Source organism: Gouania willdenowi, chromosome 22 (genome assembly GCF_900634775.1).
Source record: "Gouania willdenowi chromosome 22, fGouWil2.1, whole genome shotgun sequence".
NCBI lineage: Eukaryota > Metazoa > Chordata > Actinopteri > Blenniiformes > Gobiesocidae > Gouania > Gouania willdenowi.
This window is the reverse complement of record NC_041065.1, coordinates 1,576,339-1,595,571: the sequence shown is the minus strand read 5'-3', so window position 1 is coordinate 1,595,571 and position 19,233 is coordinate 1,576,339. Positions and strand designations below refer to the sequence as shown.

Below are 19,233 nucleotides of genomic sequence, written 5' to 3'. Positions count from 1 at the left end.
TTCCTTTAGTCTCATATCAAATAAATACATGAACTCAGAAACAGCAATAATCCACTCTTTAATGAAGCTCCAGCACATACAGGACATTTACATTAAAGACCAATGGCTAGAAGAGTTTTCACAACTTTAAAATAAGAGGTAAGATTTGTCAACAGTGCTTAATATTCATGGGATGGTTGCTGTGAACTGAGGAAGCAGAATTCATGTAATACGTAATAAAGGAATTTGTGTATTGTCCAGGCCTGACCTCGTACAGCCGCACATGATGAAGATGGCACCATAAAGAAGGAGAACAAGCCAACAGTGGTGTAAAGGTGTAATAAGATCTCACACCTCGCCATCAATTACTTAGTCAGCTGTCAGGGGCTCACAACAGTGGTCAAACATGATTTAATCAAAAGGGTTTTAAATTAAAGTGCAAATGTGCTGCAGGGTCTTTGTTAATAGCACAGATTAATAAATGAACGCTCTGTGAAGCCAAGGCTTGAACTGCAGCTGGAGATCAAGTCTTTATTGGCCCATAACAGCAGGGACAATCAGTGTGTGTGTGTGTGTGTGTGTGTGTGTGTGTGTCAGAAGGTGGCGAGCACGTCTCTCTCCTGCATGCTGGTGTACAGAGGCTTCCCAAACACGAAGGAATGAAGCCCCGCCCTCAGCTTCTCAGCCATGGCCATGATGATGTTCAGGTCTCCTTCCTCCTTCAGGTCCAGGTCCGTCTTCAGGTTCCGCAGCGACCGGAACGGCGTCTTCCCTTTCTGCCTGTGGACACAGCGACAGAGAGAACGCTTCCATCAGCTGTACGGAGGTGGAGAAAGCGTGGATTATGAGTGATCAGATATCTGTAAACATTTATCACATACACAACAGTAGCAGCGCTAGGAATTAGATTGTTTATGGCCCCCCCAGATAATAATACTTATATATATATATATATATATTTCTATATAAGTCCCTCCAGTATTTCACGGCCAATTTCTATGATTGTTTCGTCCTAAAATGTCTGATTTTGCAGCAGCTTTTTAAAAAGCTGTCATTTTGAGACTTTATTATTTTATATAACTTTGTCTAAACTGGTCAATTTGCCAAAAAAAAAACCTGATTGCCTTTGAATTATTTCATAACAATACAGAAAATAGCTCAGACTCGTAAATAATTTAACAAAATATGGATTATTTTACATGTGAAAGGTTTCTGACTCCATTAGAATTATTACACTTTAGCTAAAAACTTTATCTGTTAGTTGGTGATATTCAGCTTAAGTCATAAATCTAAATCTATGACAATAAATATTGTCAAAATAGTGAGTTTCTCAATGGCCTTCCTTCACAAAACGTATGTGTACACAGTCATTTATGTATTTATTGTTGCTTTCTTTTTTCTGGAGGGAATCCATCTGCATCAAATCTTTTGTTCATTGTAATATTGTTTCTTGTTTCATTATTGAATTTGCAATTTTGTGCGTTTTTTTTAATTAAATGACGTTTAGGTGACAGCCATAAAAAAAGGCACAGACAATATCCAATCAATAGTGACTACATTTATTTATTTGTCAAATAATTTGAGGATTGAGCAGAATTTTGGAAAAACTAGGTTTGTTCCAACAAGTCAAGAATAAAAATTACTTTCATTGTGTTACATAAGCATCAAAAAACATGTAACCCCTGTGAATATTGTAGTTTTATTGAATTTGTGACAAATATAATGAAACTCCACTTGAATAACTGTAAAATTCTATTTCCAAATAAACACGTTGAAATGTTCTTTTAAAGTGTATAATTTTGCATGGATGCCGATATTTATGTTTAGATATGATACAGTGATTTAAAATTCTGTTTCATTTCAATAAATAATTCCTATGAAAAGTTTCTATTCTTTTAATATGGTCAAAATCGTTCAGCCTTCTGAGCATCTTGGTTCTGGTCCCACGTTAATCCTTACGTTTCGTCCTCGATGTACTTGAGCAGCGTGAGGGCCTTCCTGTGGAGCAGCAGCAGGAACTGGGCCAGATAGGAGCTCCGCAGGGACATGCCAGGCCTCAGCATGAACACCTGGGTACCAAACAGGACGTCAATTAGCAGGCCTTCATCCTCCCACTGTGCTAACCTTGAGCCGCAAAGCTCACTGCTGAGACGTGTCTGATGGAAACAAAGACTAACTGGAGATGACTTAGGTCACATGGGAACACAGATTTCCAGTGCTTTCTTTGGAGCTTGAGCTTGTTTAAATAAAGAAAAAAAAAGCTGCTACTTTTAGCCTCATGCTTGGTGTGAATGCCATAAAAACGGTGCCCGTTCAGCGTTCCTTCCTTTTCTACCAATTATCCCTTTTCAAAAGCAGACTAATGTTCCTTCCATTTCTAACGTGATAATGAGCTGTGTGCAGCAGCAGTAAGTGAAATGTTAAGTGTTGCACCTCAGAACGGAGAGACAGAGTTGCCATGGTGATGGGCAGAACTCAAGGAGATTAATCTTTGCTGCAGGACACTGATGCACTTACGGCTTTAGCTTTGGGAGGATGAGCTGAGCCTAAAGCCTAAAAGATCAAATCATGACTTTATTTTTATAATCCCTGAGGAGAAATAAAGGAACACATCAGCAACTTTGGAAATGACTGAGTCAATACACAGATCCTGTGTATTCCATTCAGCTCAGTTATTACATTTTCCAATTACAATTACACCTTCAATTATCTATGTTCAATTACAACTCAATTATGATTATAATGACCTGCATTTTTTCCAATTACAATTATGTTCTCAATTACTAATGTTCAGTGTTTGGAATAATGGCGTTATGTAACGGCGGTTTTTCAGTAATGGGGTAATCTGATTACTTTTTACGCCGTTACAGTTACTGAACGTTAAATGCGGTGCGTTACATGCATTGATTGAATAAACTTTTATCCAAAAGCATCCCTGACTTCTTACTCAGCTGTAGTGAGGAGGTGGATAGAAACAAGGTGAGCGATTATGATTGGCTACGGCAGCGTCATGTGTCATGGTAGCCAATCAGAGCCACACACACACACACACACACACACACACACACTACAGATTTGATGAATCAGCAGAGATGGCGATCGTGGAGCAGTCTGATGGTGACGGTACAAACACTACTTTATATTAATTATGGTCAAAGTCAAGAACGTACATGTGAAGTGTTCATTATATCCACATCTGTTGTAAACAACTCTAGTTTAATGAAACACCTCACAACGACACACACATCTAAAAAATATGATTGTTTGACAAATAACTTTTTTTTTTTTTAACAGTAATGCAAAGTTACTTTCCTTGGTAATGAGTTACTTTAATAATAGAATAATTTAGTTACTAACTCAGTTACTTTTTGGAACAAGTAGTGAGTAACTATAACTAATTACTTTTTTAAAGTAACGTTCCCAACACTGTTAATGTTCAATTACAATTAAACTCTATTACTGAGCCTTTAATAAATAAGCCCATAAAACGCAACCTGTCTCTTGTGTTAGCTTTCTGTTAGCATCTCTAATGCTAACGAGTCAGTTTGACCCATGTCTTAAATCAGCTGTGAAATACACAAATATTATCTATCATCTCATTAGTTTTAGGTGGGAGTCATATTAGTGTCAGTATAGTTGTCGATTTGGCTTTTTGTTTTTTTTTCAATAGTAAAATGATTCTTAAGAGAACTGACAGGTAGTGGGAAGACTTGAAATGAAACATTCAAATAATGGTAATTATCATGCCAATTACAATTACGAAGTAAATTGTGTGAAGTCAATTAGAATTCAATTATGATTACAACATCAACACAATTACATCACAATTGTAAATAATTACCAATTGCACAATTACAATTAACCACATCCCTGCTCTTAATTTGAAAGAGTAGCTTTGTCTTACTTTGTGAGCTTTTAATCAATGAATTACGCTCCTTGAACTGTATGTGAATGATCATATGTGTATATTCTGTTTATATCCTGAATGAAAGCACTGGTTGATGTACGTTCTTACCTCATCTATAAAAGACTTCACCAACGTGTCTTGATGCAGAACATCTTGAAATATATTCCTGCCAAATCCACACAGCTACTGTTAGACTAGAGCCTCACAAAGCAAAGGTAATAAACACAGGGACAGGAACTTACAGGTCTGGAGTGAACGCTTGGTCTGTGTGAAGAACTGAGTCTGGAGCTATTTCCTCCTCACTGTCCGTCTTCCAGAGCGCACTCAGCTCAGATCGCATGTACCGTCGCTGGTTGTAGGAGTGCTCGTGGCACGGGGGCATCTGTTTGACCGTGTTGATGTCCACGTCGATGTGAGTGGTGGGGTAAGGCGCGTAGAGCACTTGGCGGAACGGTAGGACGAAGCTGCCCGTGGAATCCTGAGGAGGAAGCAAATTAAAAACCACCGTGAATAACTGGAAGTTTTGGTTTTCCCCAAACTGACCCAATGGTGGGCAATAGGCTGTAGAAACCTCCCCCATTTCAGAACATGCTAAATAGCACTAACAGGGTTCTCGCCTTCTGTGATTTTGATCCCCTACGCTGTGTTCCAAACCCAGAGTCAGGGGTATCTTGTGCCCAGGTGTTGAGCTTCAGCTGACAGTGCAGTGAGCTGTCCTCAATGCAGAGAGGGAACGAATTAAGACATCCACTATTGATTCAATCCTTTTTCTGCACAAGAACATGGATTATCCTCATTTATGTAAAGAGATCCACTGCTGTCTCTAGCGCAGCGGGGCGCACTGCGTACCTGTGTTTGACATGCGTTTGTTTCCTCGTGCGCTGATCTGATGTTGACATCAACGGTTTATTAATAAAAACAGGCTTACCACTAAAACAAACGTAAATATGTCATTTGTATGAGGAATTATTTATTTTCACTGATGCTGATATTTGAGATCAATGGCCAACCTTCAATTTTGTAATTTCCTTGTTTTTTTTCAGTTAATTCGAGGGATGGGAATAAAAAAGCAGTTCTTTCTTAGAACCGGTTCCCAGTAATCCAATTCCCAGGAATCGTTTGTTTGCTTGAATTTCAATTCTGCTTACGTTGCAAATACATAACAATAAACCCCTCCAGGTTCTGTATATTGTGTTTATGCTAGCACCAAGTGAAGCTCCTCCCACCATATAGTTGTTAACTGTCCACTGTGGAGAATCCACCTCCTCCACCCACAGCTGTGCTGTCCTCTGTGTTTGTAGCATCTCTGTTGCTACGCTAGTGACTTCCAGGTTCTGTACACTCGTGCAAAAGTTGCTTCTTGCACTAACTCTTCTCCCGAAAACAACAAACTTCCATAAGAACACACACCTCGTTACCAATTTATGTCCTCATAACAAGTAATCAGACACAGGAGACGGAGTGGTACTGATCATTGTCTTTAGTTTGCTTTTTCACACGTTCACACACACACACACACGCACACGCACACGCACACACACACACACACACACACACGGCTGATGATATCACATGTAACAACAGGGACGGCGTCTCTGAAGGTCCATTTATAGAAATGTAAACAAAGGCTAAACTAAAGCTTTACTGTTTAAATACATAACAATAAGTGCAGCTGTACTTTTGGTTAATACAGTATGTTCTTTTTTTACAGAATAATTATTTGTTTTATGTTTGAATTAGTTTTAAATCAAGTTCAAAAGGAGCACTGTAAATATTCTCAAATGTTTGTAGCCAAAATATGTCATGTTGTAATAATAATAATAACAATAATAATAATAATTCATTAATTTTATACATATAACTTCTGTATATATTATTATCCAGTGAAAACTATCAATACCTGGTGGATTAAAATAGAGCTGATATTCCTGCAGGAAATTAAAAAGATAAAGATAATATAATAAAGAGCTAAAGCAAACAAATCTATTGATATTATTTCATTCCCTCACTCAATGAGAATCAATAAGAGAATGGATAAGGAATCCAATCGATAAAGAGGTATTGATAATGGAATTGCTAAATCAATTCCCATCCCTAGTTAATTTGCATGAAAAGTTGCCAACTTGCCCAAGTTCAAATTTTAGGTTTTTTAAGTGTTATGTTTATGTTTGGATATAATAGTTATTCAAAACTACTCCCAATTTCTGGTTAAATTCCATTTTATAATTTGCATGAAAAGCTTTTTTAATATTCCTAAAATTTCCAAGCTTTAGTTTCCATGGAAACTGAACTGGGCTCGAGCTGGCAAATTCACATGCATTTTTCAAGTCCAGTGTATGTCATGACGACAATTCAAAGACCATCCAACAGTAGAAGAGAATCCTCGTTTCATGGAATTCTCCATTCTGACTTTGTGTTGGTGAACTTCTGACAGCTGTGTGCCATTTTTCCCGTGCGTGCATCCGTGTGGTGTTTGTGTCCTGACTTTAACTTTGAAGGCTGCAGATGGGGAGCAGACCTCTCTCTAAAAAAAAAAAGAGGTTGCTAACCTTGTGGGACTGATCTGATTAGATCATGGTTAAATAATTCATGACTAATTAAATTTACTATTAAGTATTCCAAACTGTAGAAGTGACCGTGGGCATCAGAGTGGGCTGAGAAAACGCACAAGTGCACAACAGGGATGAAAATGTGGGCTATTAATCTTTGGGTAAACTTTCATTTCTTTAATGAGAAAAAACGCTCCGCTTTAAGAACATAAACTCAAAAGGGTAAAAAAAGAGACCAGGCCAATGTCAAAAGCTAACATAGCTCCTTAATCCAGCATCAGACAGCTGTGTGAAGTGTGTGTGTGGGGGTGGGGGGTGGGGGGGGCATACCTTCAGCAGACCCTGAACAAACAGGCCTGTGTCGTATTTGAAGGAAGAGCCGGATCTGCACAAGCGGGAGCACTTCCTTTCTACAGGCGTGAGGAAGAGGCACAAAGTTCGTACAATCTGCAACAACAACACATTTAGCCATCAACGCACTGTAGTAATGTGTGTTCTAGCGTTAGCTCTATGAATGCTAAGGCTGTCCTTAGCTACAGGCTGCACGTAGACAGATCTTGAAATGATCCTCCACAGTTTTTACAAGTTTGACCAAAAATATGCTTATTAGTAGATCTTTGTCTAACAAAACACATTATTATGCACCATATATTCATTTTATTGCCTTTTAAAAACAGGGCTACTTTACAGTTTTAGAGCCTGTGTTCCTCCATCTTTAAATCATGTGATTGATGATGTCACACGGCCCCACTGCCTGTAAACATCCCATTGTTTTCTATTGGAGTGAAACAATTAGTCTGATTTTTACATCATTTACCAGCTTTTTACATCATTTAACAGCTTTTTACATCATTTCAGCTATTTAGGTCATTTATCAGCTTTAGTAGTCAAAATGACAACTTGTGCTGCTTTTGGTTGCTCTAAATCAGAGGTTCTCAACCTCGGGGTCAGGGGCCCATTTAGAATCGCAAAACATTGGGAGGGAAATGCCAGATGTCTTCAGAAACTATGAATATTTTCAGAACAATTTGAGCCCATTTTGCTTATTTTTTATTCTTTTTTCTGTAATTCCACCAAACTTGCCATATTTTAACTTATTTTCATCACTTTTTCTTGCCATATTTTTGCCCCTTTTAATTAATATTTGCTACATTACTCCCATTTCTGACACTTTTACAGCACATTTCAATGCCTTTTTGGCACATTTTGTCACTTTCAAAACATGTTCAGCACTTATAAACCCTTTCCACCACTTTTCCACCTAATGCCACATATGTTGTCCATTATTATCACTTTTAACATCTTTTCACCAGATTTCATCCTTATTTTTGTCAATTTAACCACATTCACATTTTGTCATGCCCATTATTTGCCAGTTTAAACTAATTGTTACAATATTGACACTTTGAACCCTTTTTCACAACAATAAAGTGCAACTTTGAACCATTTTATTAGTGATTAAAACCAGGATTTCCATCTTTAAGATGACTATAATAATAATAAACGTTCCTGATAACAGTGGATATTATTCAGATGAATAAATAAATGTGGTTATCACAGATTCATAGAACAATAGACCATCATTTTACTGACTTTATGGATGGACCCCAAAAATCTCTCCCCTTTATTCCCCCTTATAGATGGTCCTGTCTCCACATGACTGTTCTTCAATGTTCATGTCTGTGTTCAACCACCTTCAGCTACAGTGGGGGTCCCTGCTCTCTGGGACCTTTATTTTGGCGGTTGCAGGCTGAAAAGATTGAGAACCACTAAACTTAATAATCAGGAAAAGTTAAAGATGCAGATGTAACAATCTTGTTTACCGAAAAAGGATTTTAAAATAATCTGTGACTGCAGGGGGCGACAGTTCCAAATCTGAGGTTTGGTAGCAGACAATGAATCAGAGAATAAGGGCTCTCCTAAGGGACCTTAACGCACCATTAAATAGTACTTTTAGCCACTTTAGCCATCAGAGCATCAGCCACGCACATAAACAAAAGAGGTTTACATCGACATCTTTAACTTTTCAAAATTCTCTGGTCTTTGGAGACAGCAGACGTGTTTTCGTTTGCTCCGATAACACGACCTTGGCTACAGCTGGCTACAGCTGAACAGCCTGAACAGCCTGAAAAACTGGGCCCAAGACTGAAGGAAAATGGTGAAAAAACCGCAGGGAGGCCCTTCAGAACCCAATTCGGGTTTGGAAGAGGTCAAGGAGATGATACGCGAGGGTCTACAAAACCTATCTGCCGAGATAAAGTCGTTGGAAAAGACGCTGGAAAACTCACTGGAAAGACTACAAAGCGAAACAAAGGTACTGAAAGAAAAGAATGAAAGAAATGCTGAAGAGATAAAATTGTTGAACGCGAGGGTTGAACAGCTGGAACAAAAGGAAAGAAAGAAAGATGTCATCATCACAGGCCTAAAGATAAAACCCAGGAGTGACGAAGAAACAAAATCGATTGAACAACAGGTCATTGACTTCCTGAAGTCGAAGGACATTGTCCTGAACCCTGACAACATCAACTCCTGCCATCTCCTGCCAAAGAGAAATGATACCAGAGCTGTAAAAATAACCTTCACGAATATAAAATTCAAAGGAGAAATACTCAAGCAAAGAAATAAACTCAAGGGAACGAAGGTGTACATCAATGAAAACCTGACGAAACAAAATGCAAGCATTGCATGGAAGGCACGCCAAATAAAAAAAGAAGGAAAGATTATGAAGACTTGGTCAAAAAACTGCAGGATTTACATCCTGGAAGAAGAGGACGGAAAACCAGTTCTCATCAAAACGATGGACAACTTGGGAAAATACGAAGGATCCACCTAAACAACAACACTACTGATGGTAATCATGGATATGGACCCAGATCTATATAAACACTGGAAACAAAACTCAGACTGTGATTATTTTACGGAGACCGATTTAAATGTGAAACCAAGAGTAAAAAAGGTCTGTCATTTATTCATTTCAATTGCTAGGTGGTGGGGTGATTAAGGATTACATTAAATTTAAATTCAAAGTGTTTATTGTCATATGCAGTTAGAAACACGTTTTTTTTTATACAATGAAATTACTGCCTTGCTTATGAGCTGGGATATAATAATGTGTTTATACAAGTTAAATCTAACAGTGGAAAATACAACACTGCCAATAAAACTAATAACAGCAGTTAGAAACACGCTTATGAACTAAGATATATTACATTAAAATACTGCCTTGCTTGTGAACTGGGATGTAGTGATGTGTTTATACAAGTTGGATCTGATCCCATCATCAGACAGTGGAGGATACAACACTGCCAATGGAACTAACAACAGCTGGATTACCCTTGATGTAGAGACAAAACAAGGTGACATTGTGGATGAAAAGGGAAAAACCTTCCAAACACCTTCGAAAGAGGAACTATTCTTGAACTGGAGGAATGCTAACAACGTCTGGCAGGGAACAAGGCCAACACAAACAAAGATAGAGAGGACAACACTGACTACAGATGGACGTTCAGAAGAAATCAAGAATGTTTGACCAGAGAGACATGTAAACCCATGTAAATTTGCGATGGTAAAACAGGGGACGGGACCCGGATAAGCAAACTGCTTCTCTCGTCTCCTTTTTCGGCATGTACAAAAAAAGAAAAAAAAAAAAAAAAAAAAAAAAGTGAATGTAACCATGTCGGATATAAACTGAATAAAAAAAAAAAATAAAATAAAAAAGATTATTTAGAACAACCAAAAGTAGCACAAGTTGTCATTGTGAATGAAAAAGCTGTTAAATGATGTAAAAAGTGAAACACAGGCTCTAAAACTGTAAAGTAGTCCCATTTTTCAAAGGAAATCAAAAGGATATAGTGCAAAATAATCTGTTTAGTTACACATAGATCTACTAATAAGTACATTTCAAAAATTAAAAACAGTGGAGGATCCCTTTAAGTTTTTAATTTGGGTTTCAAGCTATTGAAAATACGGCACAAACTAATGTGTCCTGTGCCATGATAGCCAGTGAGAAAAACAGCAGCAGCTCTACACTGTAAATGTCAGCACAGAGAAGCTTTTAGTGCTCTGATAACTTTACAGCCAGGCTTTAAGTAGTTTCTATCCTTTGTTTTTCTTCCTCTGTCTTCCTGCTAAGGCTGTAGTTACATTTAACTGAGGGAACAGGAACACAGCAGGAGGGCCTCATTAAACCCAAACAGCTTGATCATCAACACCAATGTAAAGCACTTCAAAGATGTCCACATGTATGGCAACAGTGTGTGTGTGCAATCATCGTTGTGGCTAATTCACCTTATTTACTTTCTCCGGGTTGCTGCCGACGACGATGGAAGAGCCGCACGTCTGCAGGTGAGAACTGATGGCCCTGAAGCACAGAGCAGCAGCTTCATCAGTAAACATTTATTCCATGTCAAACAAATGACCTACGCACTTTGGGATAAAAAAATTCTGAATTTTTAACCAATTGTCCCCTGATTGTTCAATATTGACACTGTACATTTTTAGTTTGATCTGATCAATACTTTTTTGAGATATGAACAATTTAGCCTACATCTGAGTGCTTACTTGTGGAGGAAATCCTCGCGGCAGCTGTCCCCGATGTCGTCGTCGTTCAGCACAGAGTCTGTGATCTGCTCGGCAGTAGAAAAGCAAATAAGGACATCTTTAAATGTGCTCAGAAAGTGCTGATGGATGCATTCTGTGCACAGAGACAATGGGGGATTCACTCCAGGCAGCTTCTTATTGAAGTACAGTTTAAGCCAAAAAAAAAGCATTTTAAAGGGCTTTTCTGGAACAGGGAGATACATTCATAGATCTAAATTAAACTCCATTAACTGTTAATTTCATGATCTTAGGAGTTAATGCTGATCACAGCACTCACAAGAAACATGAGCAATGTTTACCATAATCAATTGTTAATTAATCAATTCTTAAATTATATTTACATTTACTATATAGATAATCCAGTATATAGATAACTAGTTCCATTTTTAGTAGCCGTTATATCTCCGCGTATCTCCTTTGACATGATCTGACGTGTTTGTGACACAATGTGATGCAGTGGTTTGACAAATCAAATGATTATCACCTTAAAGGTAGGGTAGGCAATTTTCAAAAGCTAGCATGATTTTGAATGTAGCTTCCCCGACGGCTCTGCCTTTACAATCCTCCCCCCTCCCCTCTTCGTTCCGTCGCACTCACATGCATGCTGCACATGCACAGCTGCTGCAGAAGAGGAGCTCAGCTCATCGCTCGTATTATGTAGAAACATTGTTGTCTCATGTCTCATTTAGCAGTGAGTAAACAATAAACTTTACCATTACATATGTACATATTACTCTGTTTTAACTCAGTCAGTGGTGACGCGCTTTCAGTGTGAGCTCGTGCATGCAAGTTATCGAGAACGAGCAGGGAGACGTGATTGGTTAAAAAAACGGTTTGTTTTTTTTCCCACTGGTTGAAGTTATTACAGGTTTACAGCTGCTATAGATGATGGATTTTCTTTGTTCCTTTTTCAGAGAACATATGATCTTAATTTCTGTCAGGACATAAAAACTATTTCAAACAAAAACAATCACAATAGCCTCTTACATATCCATGTTTTACTGTAATAAACAATAACAAGTGTGTGAGGATAGCAAAAGAAAACTTCTACAGTGATAAAGCTGTTTTGTGGAGTCAGCGTCTACAGACACGCCCACTCATGCATATGCAGGAAGGCACCACAACAGCCTGTTTTTAGAAGAGTCATGAAAGTACTCAAATACTATATTGTTGGAGTTCTTAGAACAAATGGAGATGGGTGAAAAAAGTGCATAATACTGGACCTTTAAGCAACCACCTTATTTTAGGCACAGAAAATAAAAAGAAATATCCAACAGATGTATGACACCATCCTGCATATGAAGCACGTCTCATCCGTCCTGTTATTAAAGGTCCCATATCACGCTATTTTTGACCCATCTACATTTGTTCTAAGAACCCCAAAAACATAGTACTTGAGGTTTATTTTCCCAAACTCGCCTGTTTTCCAGTTTTAGCCTCTGAAAAGTCACTTTTTGAGCAACTCTACACAAACAGGCTGATTTGTGGCTTACTTATGCATATTCATGAGTGTCCTCCATGACACTGACTTCTTCCTCCCTGCACGGTGACGTAGGGCCAGAGGACGCCCCGCCCTCCTCCCACCCAGTCTATAGTCTAGCTCATGCTGCTTTATAAACACGAGACAAAACGTGGGGGCGGGGCGTTCGCCGGTACATACATAAACTGTAGAAAATACATACATAGCACCCTTGTGAAATCCGCATACTTCACATATTCATCAGATGGAAACGCGCTAAATAAATTGAGAGCACATTTTGACGCACGGAACACACGCAGTCCTGATTCCCTGGGGTTTGTACCCCTTATTAGCCCGTGGAGTGACATTTGCATACGTTTTAATACCCCTAACCTTTAGTGAATCTGCCCCATAGAGTGCATACGGTATTTCTTTATGTTTTGACTTTAGGAGTACATGTGTCCGGTTTGTGTCCACAGCTTCTACAGTTAACTCAAAAAATTGTCGTTTTCTCGTTGAAACCCGTGTGTGTGTGTGTGTGTGTGTGTGTGTGTTCTCACATCTATCTCTTCGGGCACACTGTGTGTCTTCATAGAGGCCAACAGCTCCATGATAGAAACAATCTCCAGGCTCAACACAGAGATGATGTTGTAACCCTAAAACCAGGGAACAAATGACACAGTGAGCGCCCTCTCTCTTTAATATCTCTCACACACACACACACGCACGCACATGCGCACACACACCTTCTGCATCCATATGCGGCCCCTGCGGATGACGTGCTTCAGCCTCAGCACACAGATGGCGTGCAGGGGCAGGTAAAAGGCCAGCTCTGTCTGAGGCAGAATAATGGACAGGGCACATGTGTTCTTGTCCCCCTTCAGCTCTCCGTCAAAAATGAGAGACACGATAATAACGCCCTTCTCTGCCAGGACGAAGAACTTCACGTCAATGGCACCACACTCGGCGCTCCGCAGAATCTCTCCATTCAGCGTGTGATTGGCTAGAAATGTGACCTCCCCATCACTGAGGAACATCACCTGGTCACCTTTAGGAGTCCAGATGTGGCGCACCCTTGGGCCCAGAATGTTGTCCCAGTAGGCGAAGGTGGCAGCCAGCAGCGGGCATTCTCCTTCAACCACGACTTCAGACTTTGCCACGGCAGGAGATTGTGGCTGGCAGCTGCTGGACATGATTCTGACTCAGAGAACCTCAAACACCTACAGAACAAGACCAGAACAACATTAGAACATTCTAAGCAGGAAGAATTTGGGTCTTTCCATGTCATTTCAACTAATTTTCAATTTCAGGATATCCCACACACTTAGGTCTAAAAAAAACTCTGAAATTGTTCCATGATTATTCAAATCACACTGTAAATATTTAGTTTGATTGGATAAATATTTCATGAGATATTGATAATTTAGTGAGGGGGGTGTGTCCTTATTCTTCCTCCATGTTCATCTTCCAATATGTCAGGAACTCCAGCACATAGGAAAAGTAAATGTGGTATAGTAATACAGCTCCACCTACTCTCTCAAAATATAGAAAAAAAATTTGTGAAAAACTAATAAACAATAAATGATTATTAGACACAGAGCCAAGTTACAATGACCTCATGTAAAAGATTTTTAATATTCACGAGTGGTGAAATAACCCAAAGCTGGGATTCAAAATAAAAATGAAGTCGCATAAAGAAATATTGTTTTATATCCCAATAAAGAATAACCTTTATACTATAAATTAAAACAGATCAGATTTTTCTTACATTCTCACATGCAGTTATGGGCCATTGAAAATTTTTTTTTAAAAAAAGTATTTTTTCTGATTTCCACAGCATGTGACCCAAAAACCAATGCATATACAGGTGCTGGTCATATAATTAGAATATCATGAAAAAGTTGATTTGTTTCAGTAATTCTATTCAAAAAGTGAAACTTGAATATTATATTCATTCATTTCACACAGACTGATATTTTTTCAAGTGGTTATTTCATTTAATGTTGATGATTATAACTTACAACTAATGAAAATCCCAAATTGAGTATCTCAGAAAATTATAATATTATGGAGAGGTTTAATATTGAAGACACCTGGTGTCCTGCAAAGGCCTTTAATGTTCTCCAGTCTAGTTCTGTAGGTCTACACAATCATGGAGAAAACTGCTGACCTGACAGTTGTCCAAAAGACGATCATTGACACCTTGAACAAGGACGACAAGACATAAAAGGTCATGGCTAAAGAGGCTGGATGTTCACAGAGCTGTGTGTCCAATCACATTATTAGAGAGGTGAAGGGAAGGAAAAGATGTGGTAGAAAAAAGTGTACAAGCAATAGTGATAACCACGCCCCCTGGAGAGGATTGTGAAACTAAACCCATTCAAACATGTGGAGGAGATTCACAAAGAGTGACTGTAGCTGGAGTCAGAGCTTCAAGAACCACCACGTACAGACGTATGTAAGACATGGTTTCAGCTGTCGCATTCCTTGAACCAGAGACAGCGTCAGAAGCGTCTCATCTGGGCTAAGGACAAAAAGGACTGGACTGCTGCTGAGTGGTCCAAAGTGATGTTCTCTGATGAAAGTACATTTAGCATGTTCTTTGGAGATCAACGTCCCAGAGTCTGGAGGAAGAGAGTAGAGACACAGAATCCACGTTGCTTGAGGTGGAGTGTAAAGTTTCCACAGTCAGTGATGGTTTGGGGTGCCATGTCATGTGCTGGTGTTGGTCCACTGTGTTTACTTAGGTTCAAGGTCAACGCAGACGTCTACCAGGAAGTTTTAGAGCACTTCATGCTTCCTGCTGCTGACCAACTTTATGGAGATCTAGATTTCATTTTCCAACAGGACTTAGCATCTGCACACAGTGCTAAAGCTACCAGTACCTTGTTTAAGGACCATGGTATCCCTGTTCTTGATTGGCCAGCAAACTCACCTGACCTTAACCCCATAGAACATCTATGAGGTATTGGGAAGAGGAAGATGTGAGACACCAGACCCAACAATGAAGAAGAGCTGAAGATCACTATCAGAACAACCTGGGCTCTCATAACACCTGAGCAGAGCCACAGACTGATCCACTCCATGCCAAGCCCATTGCTGCAGTAATTCTGATAAAAGGAGCCTCAACTAAGTATTGAGTGATGTACATGATCATACTTTTCATCTTCATACTTTTCAGTTGGCCAACATTTCTAGAAATCTTTTTTTTTGTATCAGTCTTAAGTAATATTCTAATTTTCTGAGATACTGAATTTGGGATTTTCATTAGTTGTCAGTTATAATCATCAAAATAAAACAAAACATTTGAAATATATCAGTCTGTGTGAAATGAATGAATATAATATACAAGTTTGACTTTTTGAATGGAATATTCTAACTTTATGAACAGCACCTGTATGTGACTAATCATTAGTGATGTGAACAGTCTATGTTCATAGCTCTAAGCTGATCACATTACAGGGAGCTGAGACATATGCTAAGTAGTTTACTGAAGACCCAAACATGTTCCAGACCCAAACACACACTGACTTTGTGACTATTTAGAGGAGCTGACATGTCCACCAGATAGGATGTATAGCAGATCTTTTTCTATATTCTGAGAGAGTAGGTGGAGCTTATTAATATACCATATTTACCTTTCTATGTGATGGAGTTACTGATATATTGGAAGATGAACATGAAAGAAAAATAAGGTCACATCCCCCATCACTAAATTGGCTAAAAATGCAAACTAAAAATGAACAGTATGACAACTGAATAATCATTGAACAATTGATTGAAGTTTTTCAACTTTTAGAGACAGAAGTGTATGGGTCATTTGTTAAAATAAAATGACCCAATTACCAGTTAAATTCATTTGAACCACACATGTGACACACTGATAGGAACACAGATGTTGCCTTGTTTAAAAAAAGTAAAAAAACACTTTACTCTTCCACTGCCGCAGGTAAGTCGATGAGTTAGAAACTAAATAAAAAATAAATGTGAAGTTCACGCAATGTTATGTCCTTTTCACCCATCGATCTTAAGCAGACATCATCTTACATCAAAATATTTATTTAAACCAGTGGTTCTCAACCTTTTCAGCCCCATCAACAGTCAAAATAAAGGTCCCAGAGAGCGGAGACCCCCACTGTAGCTGAAGGTGGTGAAGAGTTTTTTTTATTACATAACTAGATAAAATATGTAGTTATCTACAAATATAACTGATAACTACAAAAAATATGTAGTTATCAGTATTAATCAAAAAAATGTAAGCTACTGAGAAGTTGCTGTTGCTCTTTTCTTAAACGTGGTTAAAGCTTGAAATTGTTGAATGACAGATCCTTGTTTACTTTTTATTTTAGGATTGTTCTATGCATTTTATCTCTTGACTACAATCACAGCAATAAAGTTGCACTTTTGACAATATATCTGATGTCTGCAGTCATTTTTAAGTGCATTGAATTTTTTTTATCAAATCTTGAATTTTTCTTTAAAAAATCTGAAATTTTTTTTAGGCAAAATCGCTCAGCCCTAGATCAAAGTGTCAATATTGGAACAATTAGTTTAAACTGGCACATAATCTGCATGACAAATAGTGAATGTGTTTAAATTGGCAAAAAAAAAAAAAAAAAAAAGCATGAAATACAGTGAAAAGAGGTTAAAAGTGACAACATATGTGACATTAGGTGGAAAAGTGGTGGAAAGGGTTTATAAGTGATGAACATGTCTTGAAAGTGAAAAAATGTGCAGAAGACATTAAAATGTCATGGAGAAGTGTCAGAAATGTGAGTAATGTAGCAAAAATACATTAAAAGGAGGAAAAATATGGCAAGAAAAAATTATGAAAATAGGTCAAAATATGGAAAGTTTGGTGTAGTTGCAGAAAGAGTGCAGGGATGTCCCGATGCAACTTTTTCACTTCCGATATGATACCAATATTAATAATAATAATAATAATAATAATAATAATAATACATACTTTTATTACTTTGTAGTGTGGAATGTTAGAAAAGGCTTGATCATGTGAGAACAACAGTCAGCAACCATAGGTTCATTTGTTGAAAGTGAACCACAGTCATCTATGGATAGAAGTGCTGGAGTGGAAATTTTTTATTAAAAAAAAGCTTATATCGTTGACTTTAGATGCAATCCGATATTCGTTTCCTGGCTGATATCAGACTGATATCCGATATCATTATCGGATCGGGAGACCTCTAAAAATAAATTATTCAAAAATATTAGTTTCTCGAAGGTGACCCCCTCCCAGTGTCTCACGACCCAGGTTGAGAACCCCTGATTTAAACAACTATTAAAGATTTATACTTATGTAATATTGGCCGAAATCGTAAGAAGCCTCGGTTTGTTTTAAATCAGAGGGACGTTTCTGAGCGTTAGCAGCAAAGTAGAGACTTTTAAATGACTTTTTTTTAACGCGGGTCGGTGCAGGAGTGCCTCCAATACGTGGTTTAACAGCAATACATAAGATTTAAAACAACATACCTAATGTGTATCAAACAACAAACGATATCGTACAAAAATACAAAACACTATCAGAATTATTTATAATGTGTAGACGTCTATATATAAATTAGCTCACGGCTTAGCATTAGCCAAATTTTCACTCAAAGGTGTTCCTGTATTTAAAAAAATAAAATAAATACCGTAGATACAAACCTGATGGAGACACTTCAAAGCGTTGCTGGGGTAGAAACATTAAAGTTTAATGATAGCACAGCAAAAGGCGTCTAATTTAATGCCCATGAGCTGTTATTAGCTAGTAGCAGCTGTGTTGTGGTTTTGTTCTTCTTCTTCTTCTTGTGTTTGATGGTAGTTTACTGCTCGTAACAGGGAGCATTAGCGCCACCTACTGATCTGGAATTATGACAGAAGATTAACCCTGTGGGAACCTTTCGGGACCAAACGTGTTCCTTCTACTTATTCAGTGTTTTAAATTATCAATATTTCATTCAGTTTAAAGCCTAATTGTATAAACTTTGGCCAGGAGTTTTCTTATATTGTCATGTTCATAATTCCATGATTATTTTTTATTACAACACGTATAGAACAGGAGATATAAAATGTAACAACACTCTCAGTTTGGTCCCATTGATCGGTTCCGATAGTGTCTCCAGTAATTTGTTTGTCATGCATATATATATATATATATATATATATATATATATATATATACACTGTTAAAAATAATAAATGGCATTTTATAAAACCAAATTCAAAGTATTGTCAATTTCTTTTAATAGATAGTCATACTTAATTTGCTGTTGAGACACATTAAAACAGTTATTCTCAACTGGTGGGTCAAGACCCAAAAATACACTTCAATACTAAGAACAGTTTTGGTCAGCTCTGGACCACGTCTGGTCCAGAGCTGACCAAAATGTAGCTCGTGTGTGCCTTATTTGGCTCGTATGTAACTTGCTTTCATCTTTTCTGTGCCAGTGCTGGCCCAAAGTTTATGCGGATCTGGTAAATGAGTCCATACATATCTCATTGTTCAAAAAAAGACTGGTCCGGATGCGTTTTACCGATTCAGGCCAAACTTTTTAGCACATGCTACCCAAATATATATAAATACAATGAAAAACCTTAAATTTATGGTTAGGTCTGAAGTTCTGATGTGAAAAAAGTGGGAAAAAAATAATTATATATGACATAAAAGGTTAGGGTGCTGTTGTGCGACCTATGGTAGGTTTTTTTTTTTTTTTTTAATAAATGCTCATAGCTTTACATTTGCA

At 37.9% G+C, this 19,233-nt stretch overlaps 1 protein-coding gene across 4 annotated transcripts; it reads right to left on the bottom strand.

Annotated features, from left to right (window-relative positions):
- Window positions 1-39: 39 nt before the first annotated feature.
- Window positions 40-18,288, bottom strand: c9orf72 (C9orf72-SMCR8 complex subunit). 4 transcript variants are annotated; one of them, XM_028438591.1, is made up of 10 exons: window positions 18,155-18,288; window positions 13,240-13,713; window positions 13,054-13,149; window positions 10,996-11,060; window positions 10,723-10,795; window positions 6,766-6,882; window positions 4,129-4,364; window positions 3,995-4,052; window positions 1,939-2,135; window positions 40-759 (listed from the first exon to the last, which is right to left on the bottom strand). In XM_028438591.1, exons 2-10 carry the CDS (start codon window positions 13,684-13,686, stop codon window positions 573-575), a joined length of 1,476 nt encoding a protein of 491 aa, XP_028294392.1. In that variant the 5' UTR covers window positions 13,687-13,713; window positions 18,155-18,288; the 3' UTR covers window positions 40-572. The 4 variants fall into 4 exon arrangements, with proteins under 4 accessions (XP_028294392.1, XP_028294394.1, XP_028294395.1 ...); XM_028438593.1 differs by having other exon boundaries at window positions 573-759; window positions 1,939-2,048; XM_028438594.1 differs by having other exon boundaries at window positions 660-795.
- Window positions 18,289-19,233: the final 945 nt, after the last annotated feature.

What these genes read in the sequence shown, in the direction of transcription:
- c9orf72 (XM_028438591.1), bottom strand. Translation starts at nt 13,686, where the DNA reads ATGTCCAGCAGCTGCCAGCCACAATCTCCTGCCGTGGCAAAGTCTGAA. An exon ending in CGCGAGGATTTCCTCCACAA is followed by an intron (nt 10,796 to 10,995) that starts GTAAGCACTCAG and finishes TCTGTGCTTCAG; the next exon opens with GGCCATCAGTTCTCACCTGC. An exon ending in TTGTTCAGGGTCTGCTGAAG is followed by an intron (nt 4,365 to 6,765) that starts GTATGCCCCCCC and finishes CTTCCTCCTCAG; the next exon opens with GATTCCACGGGCAGCTTCGT.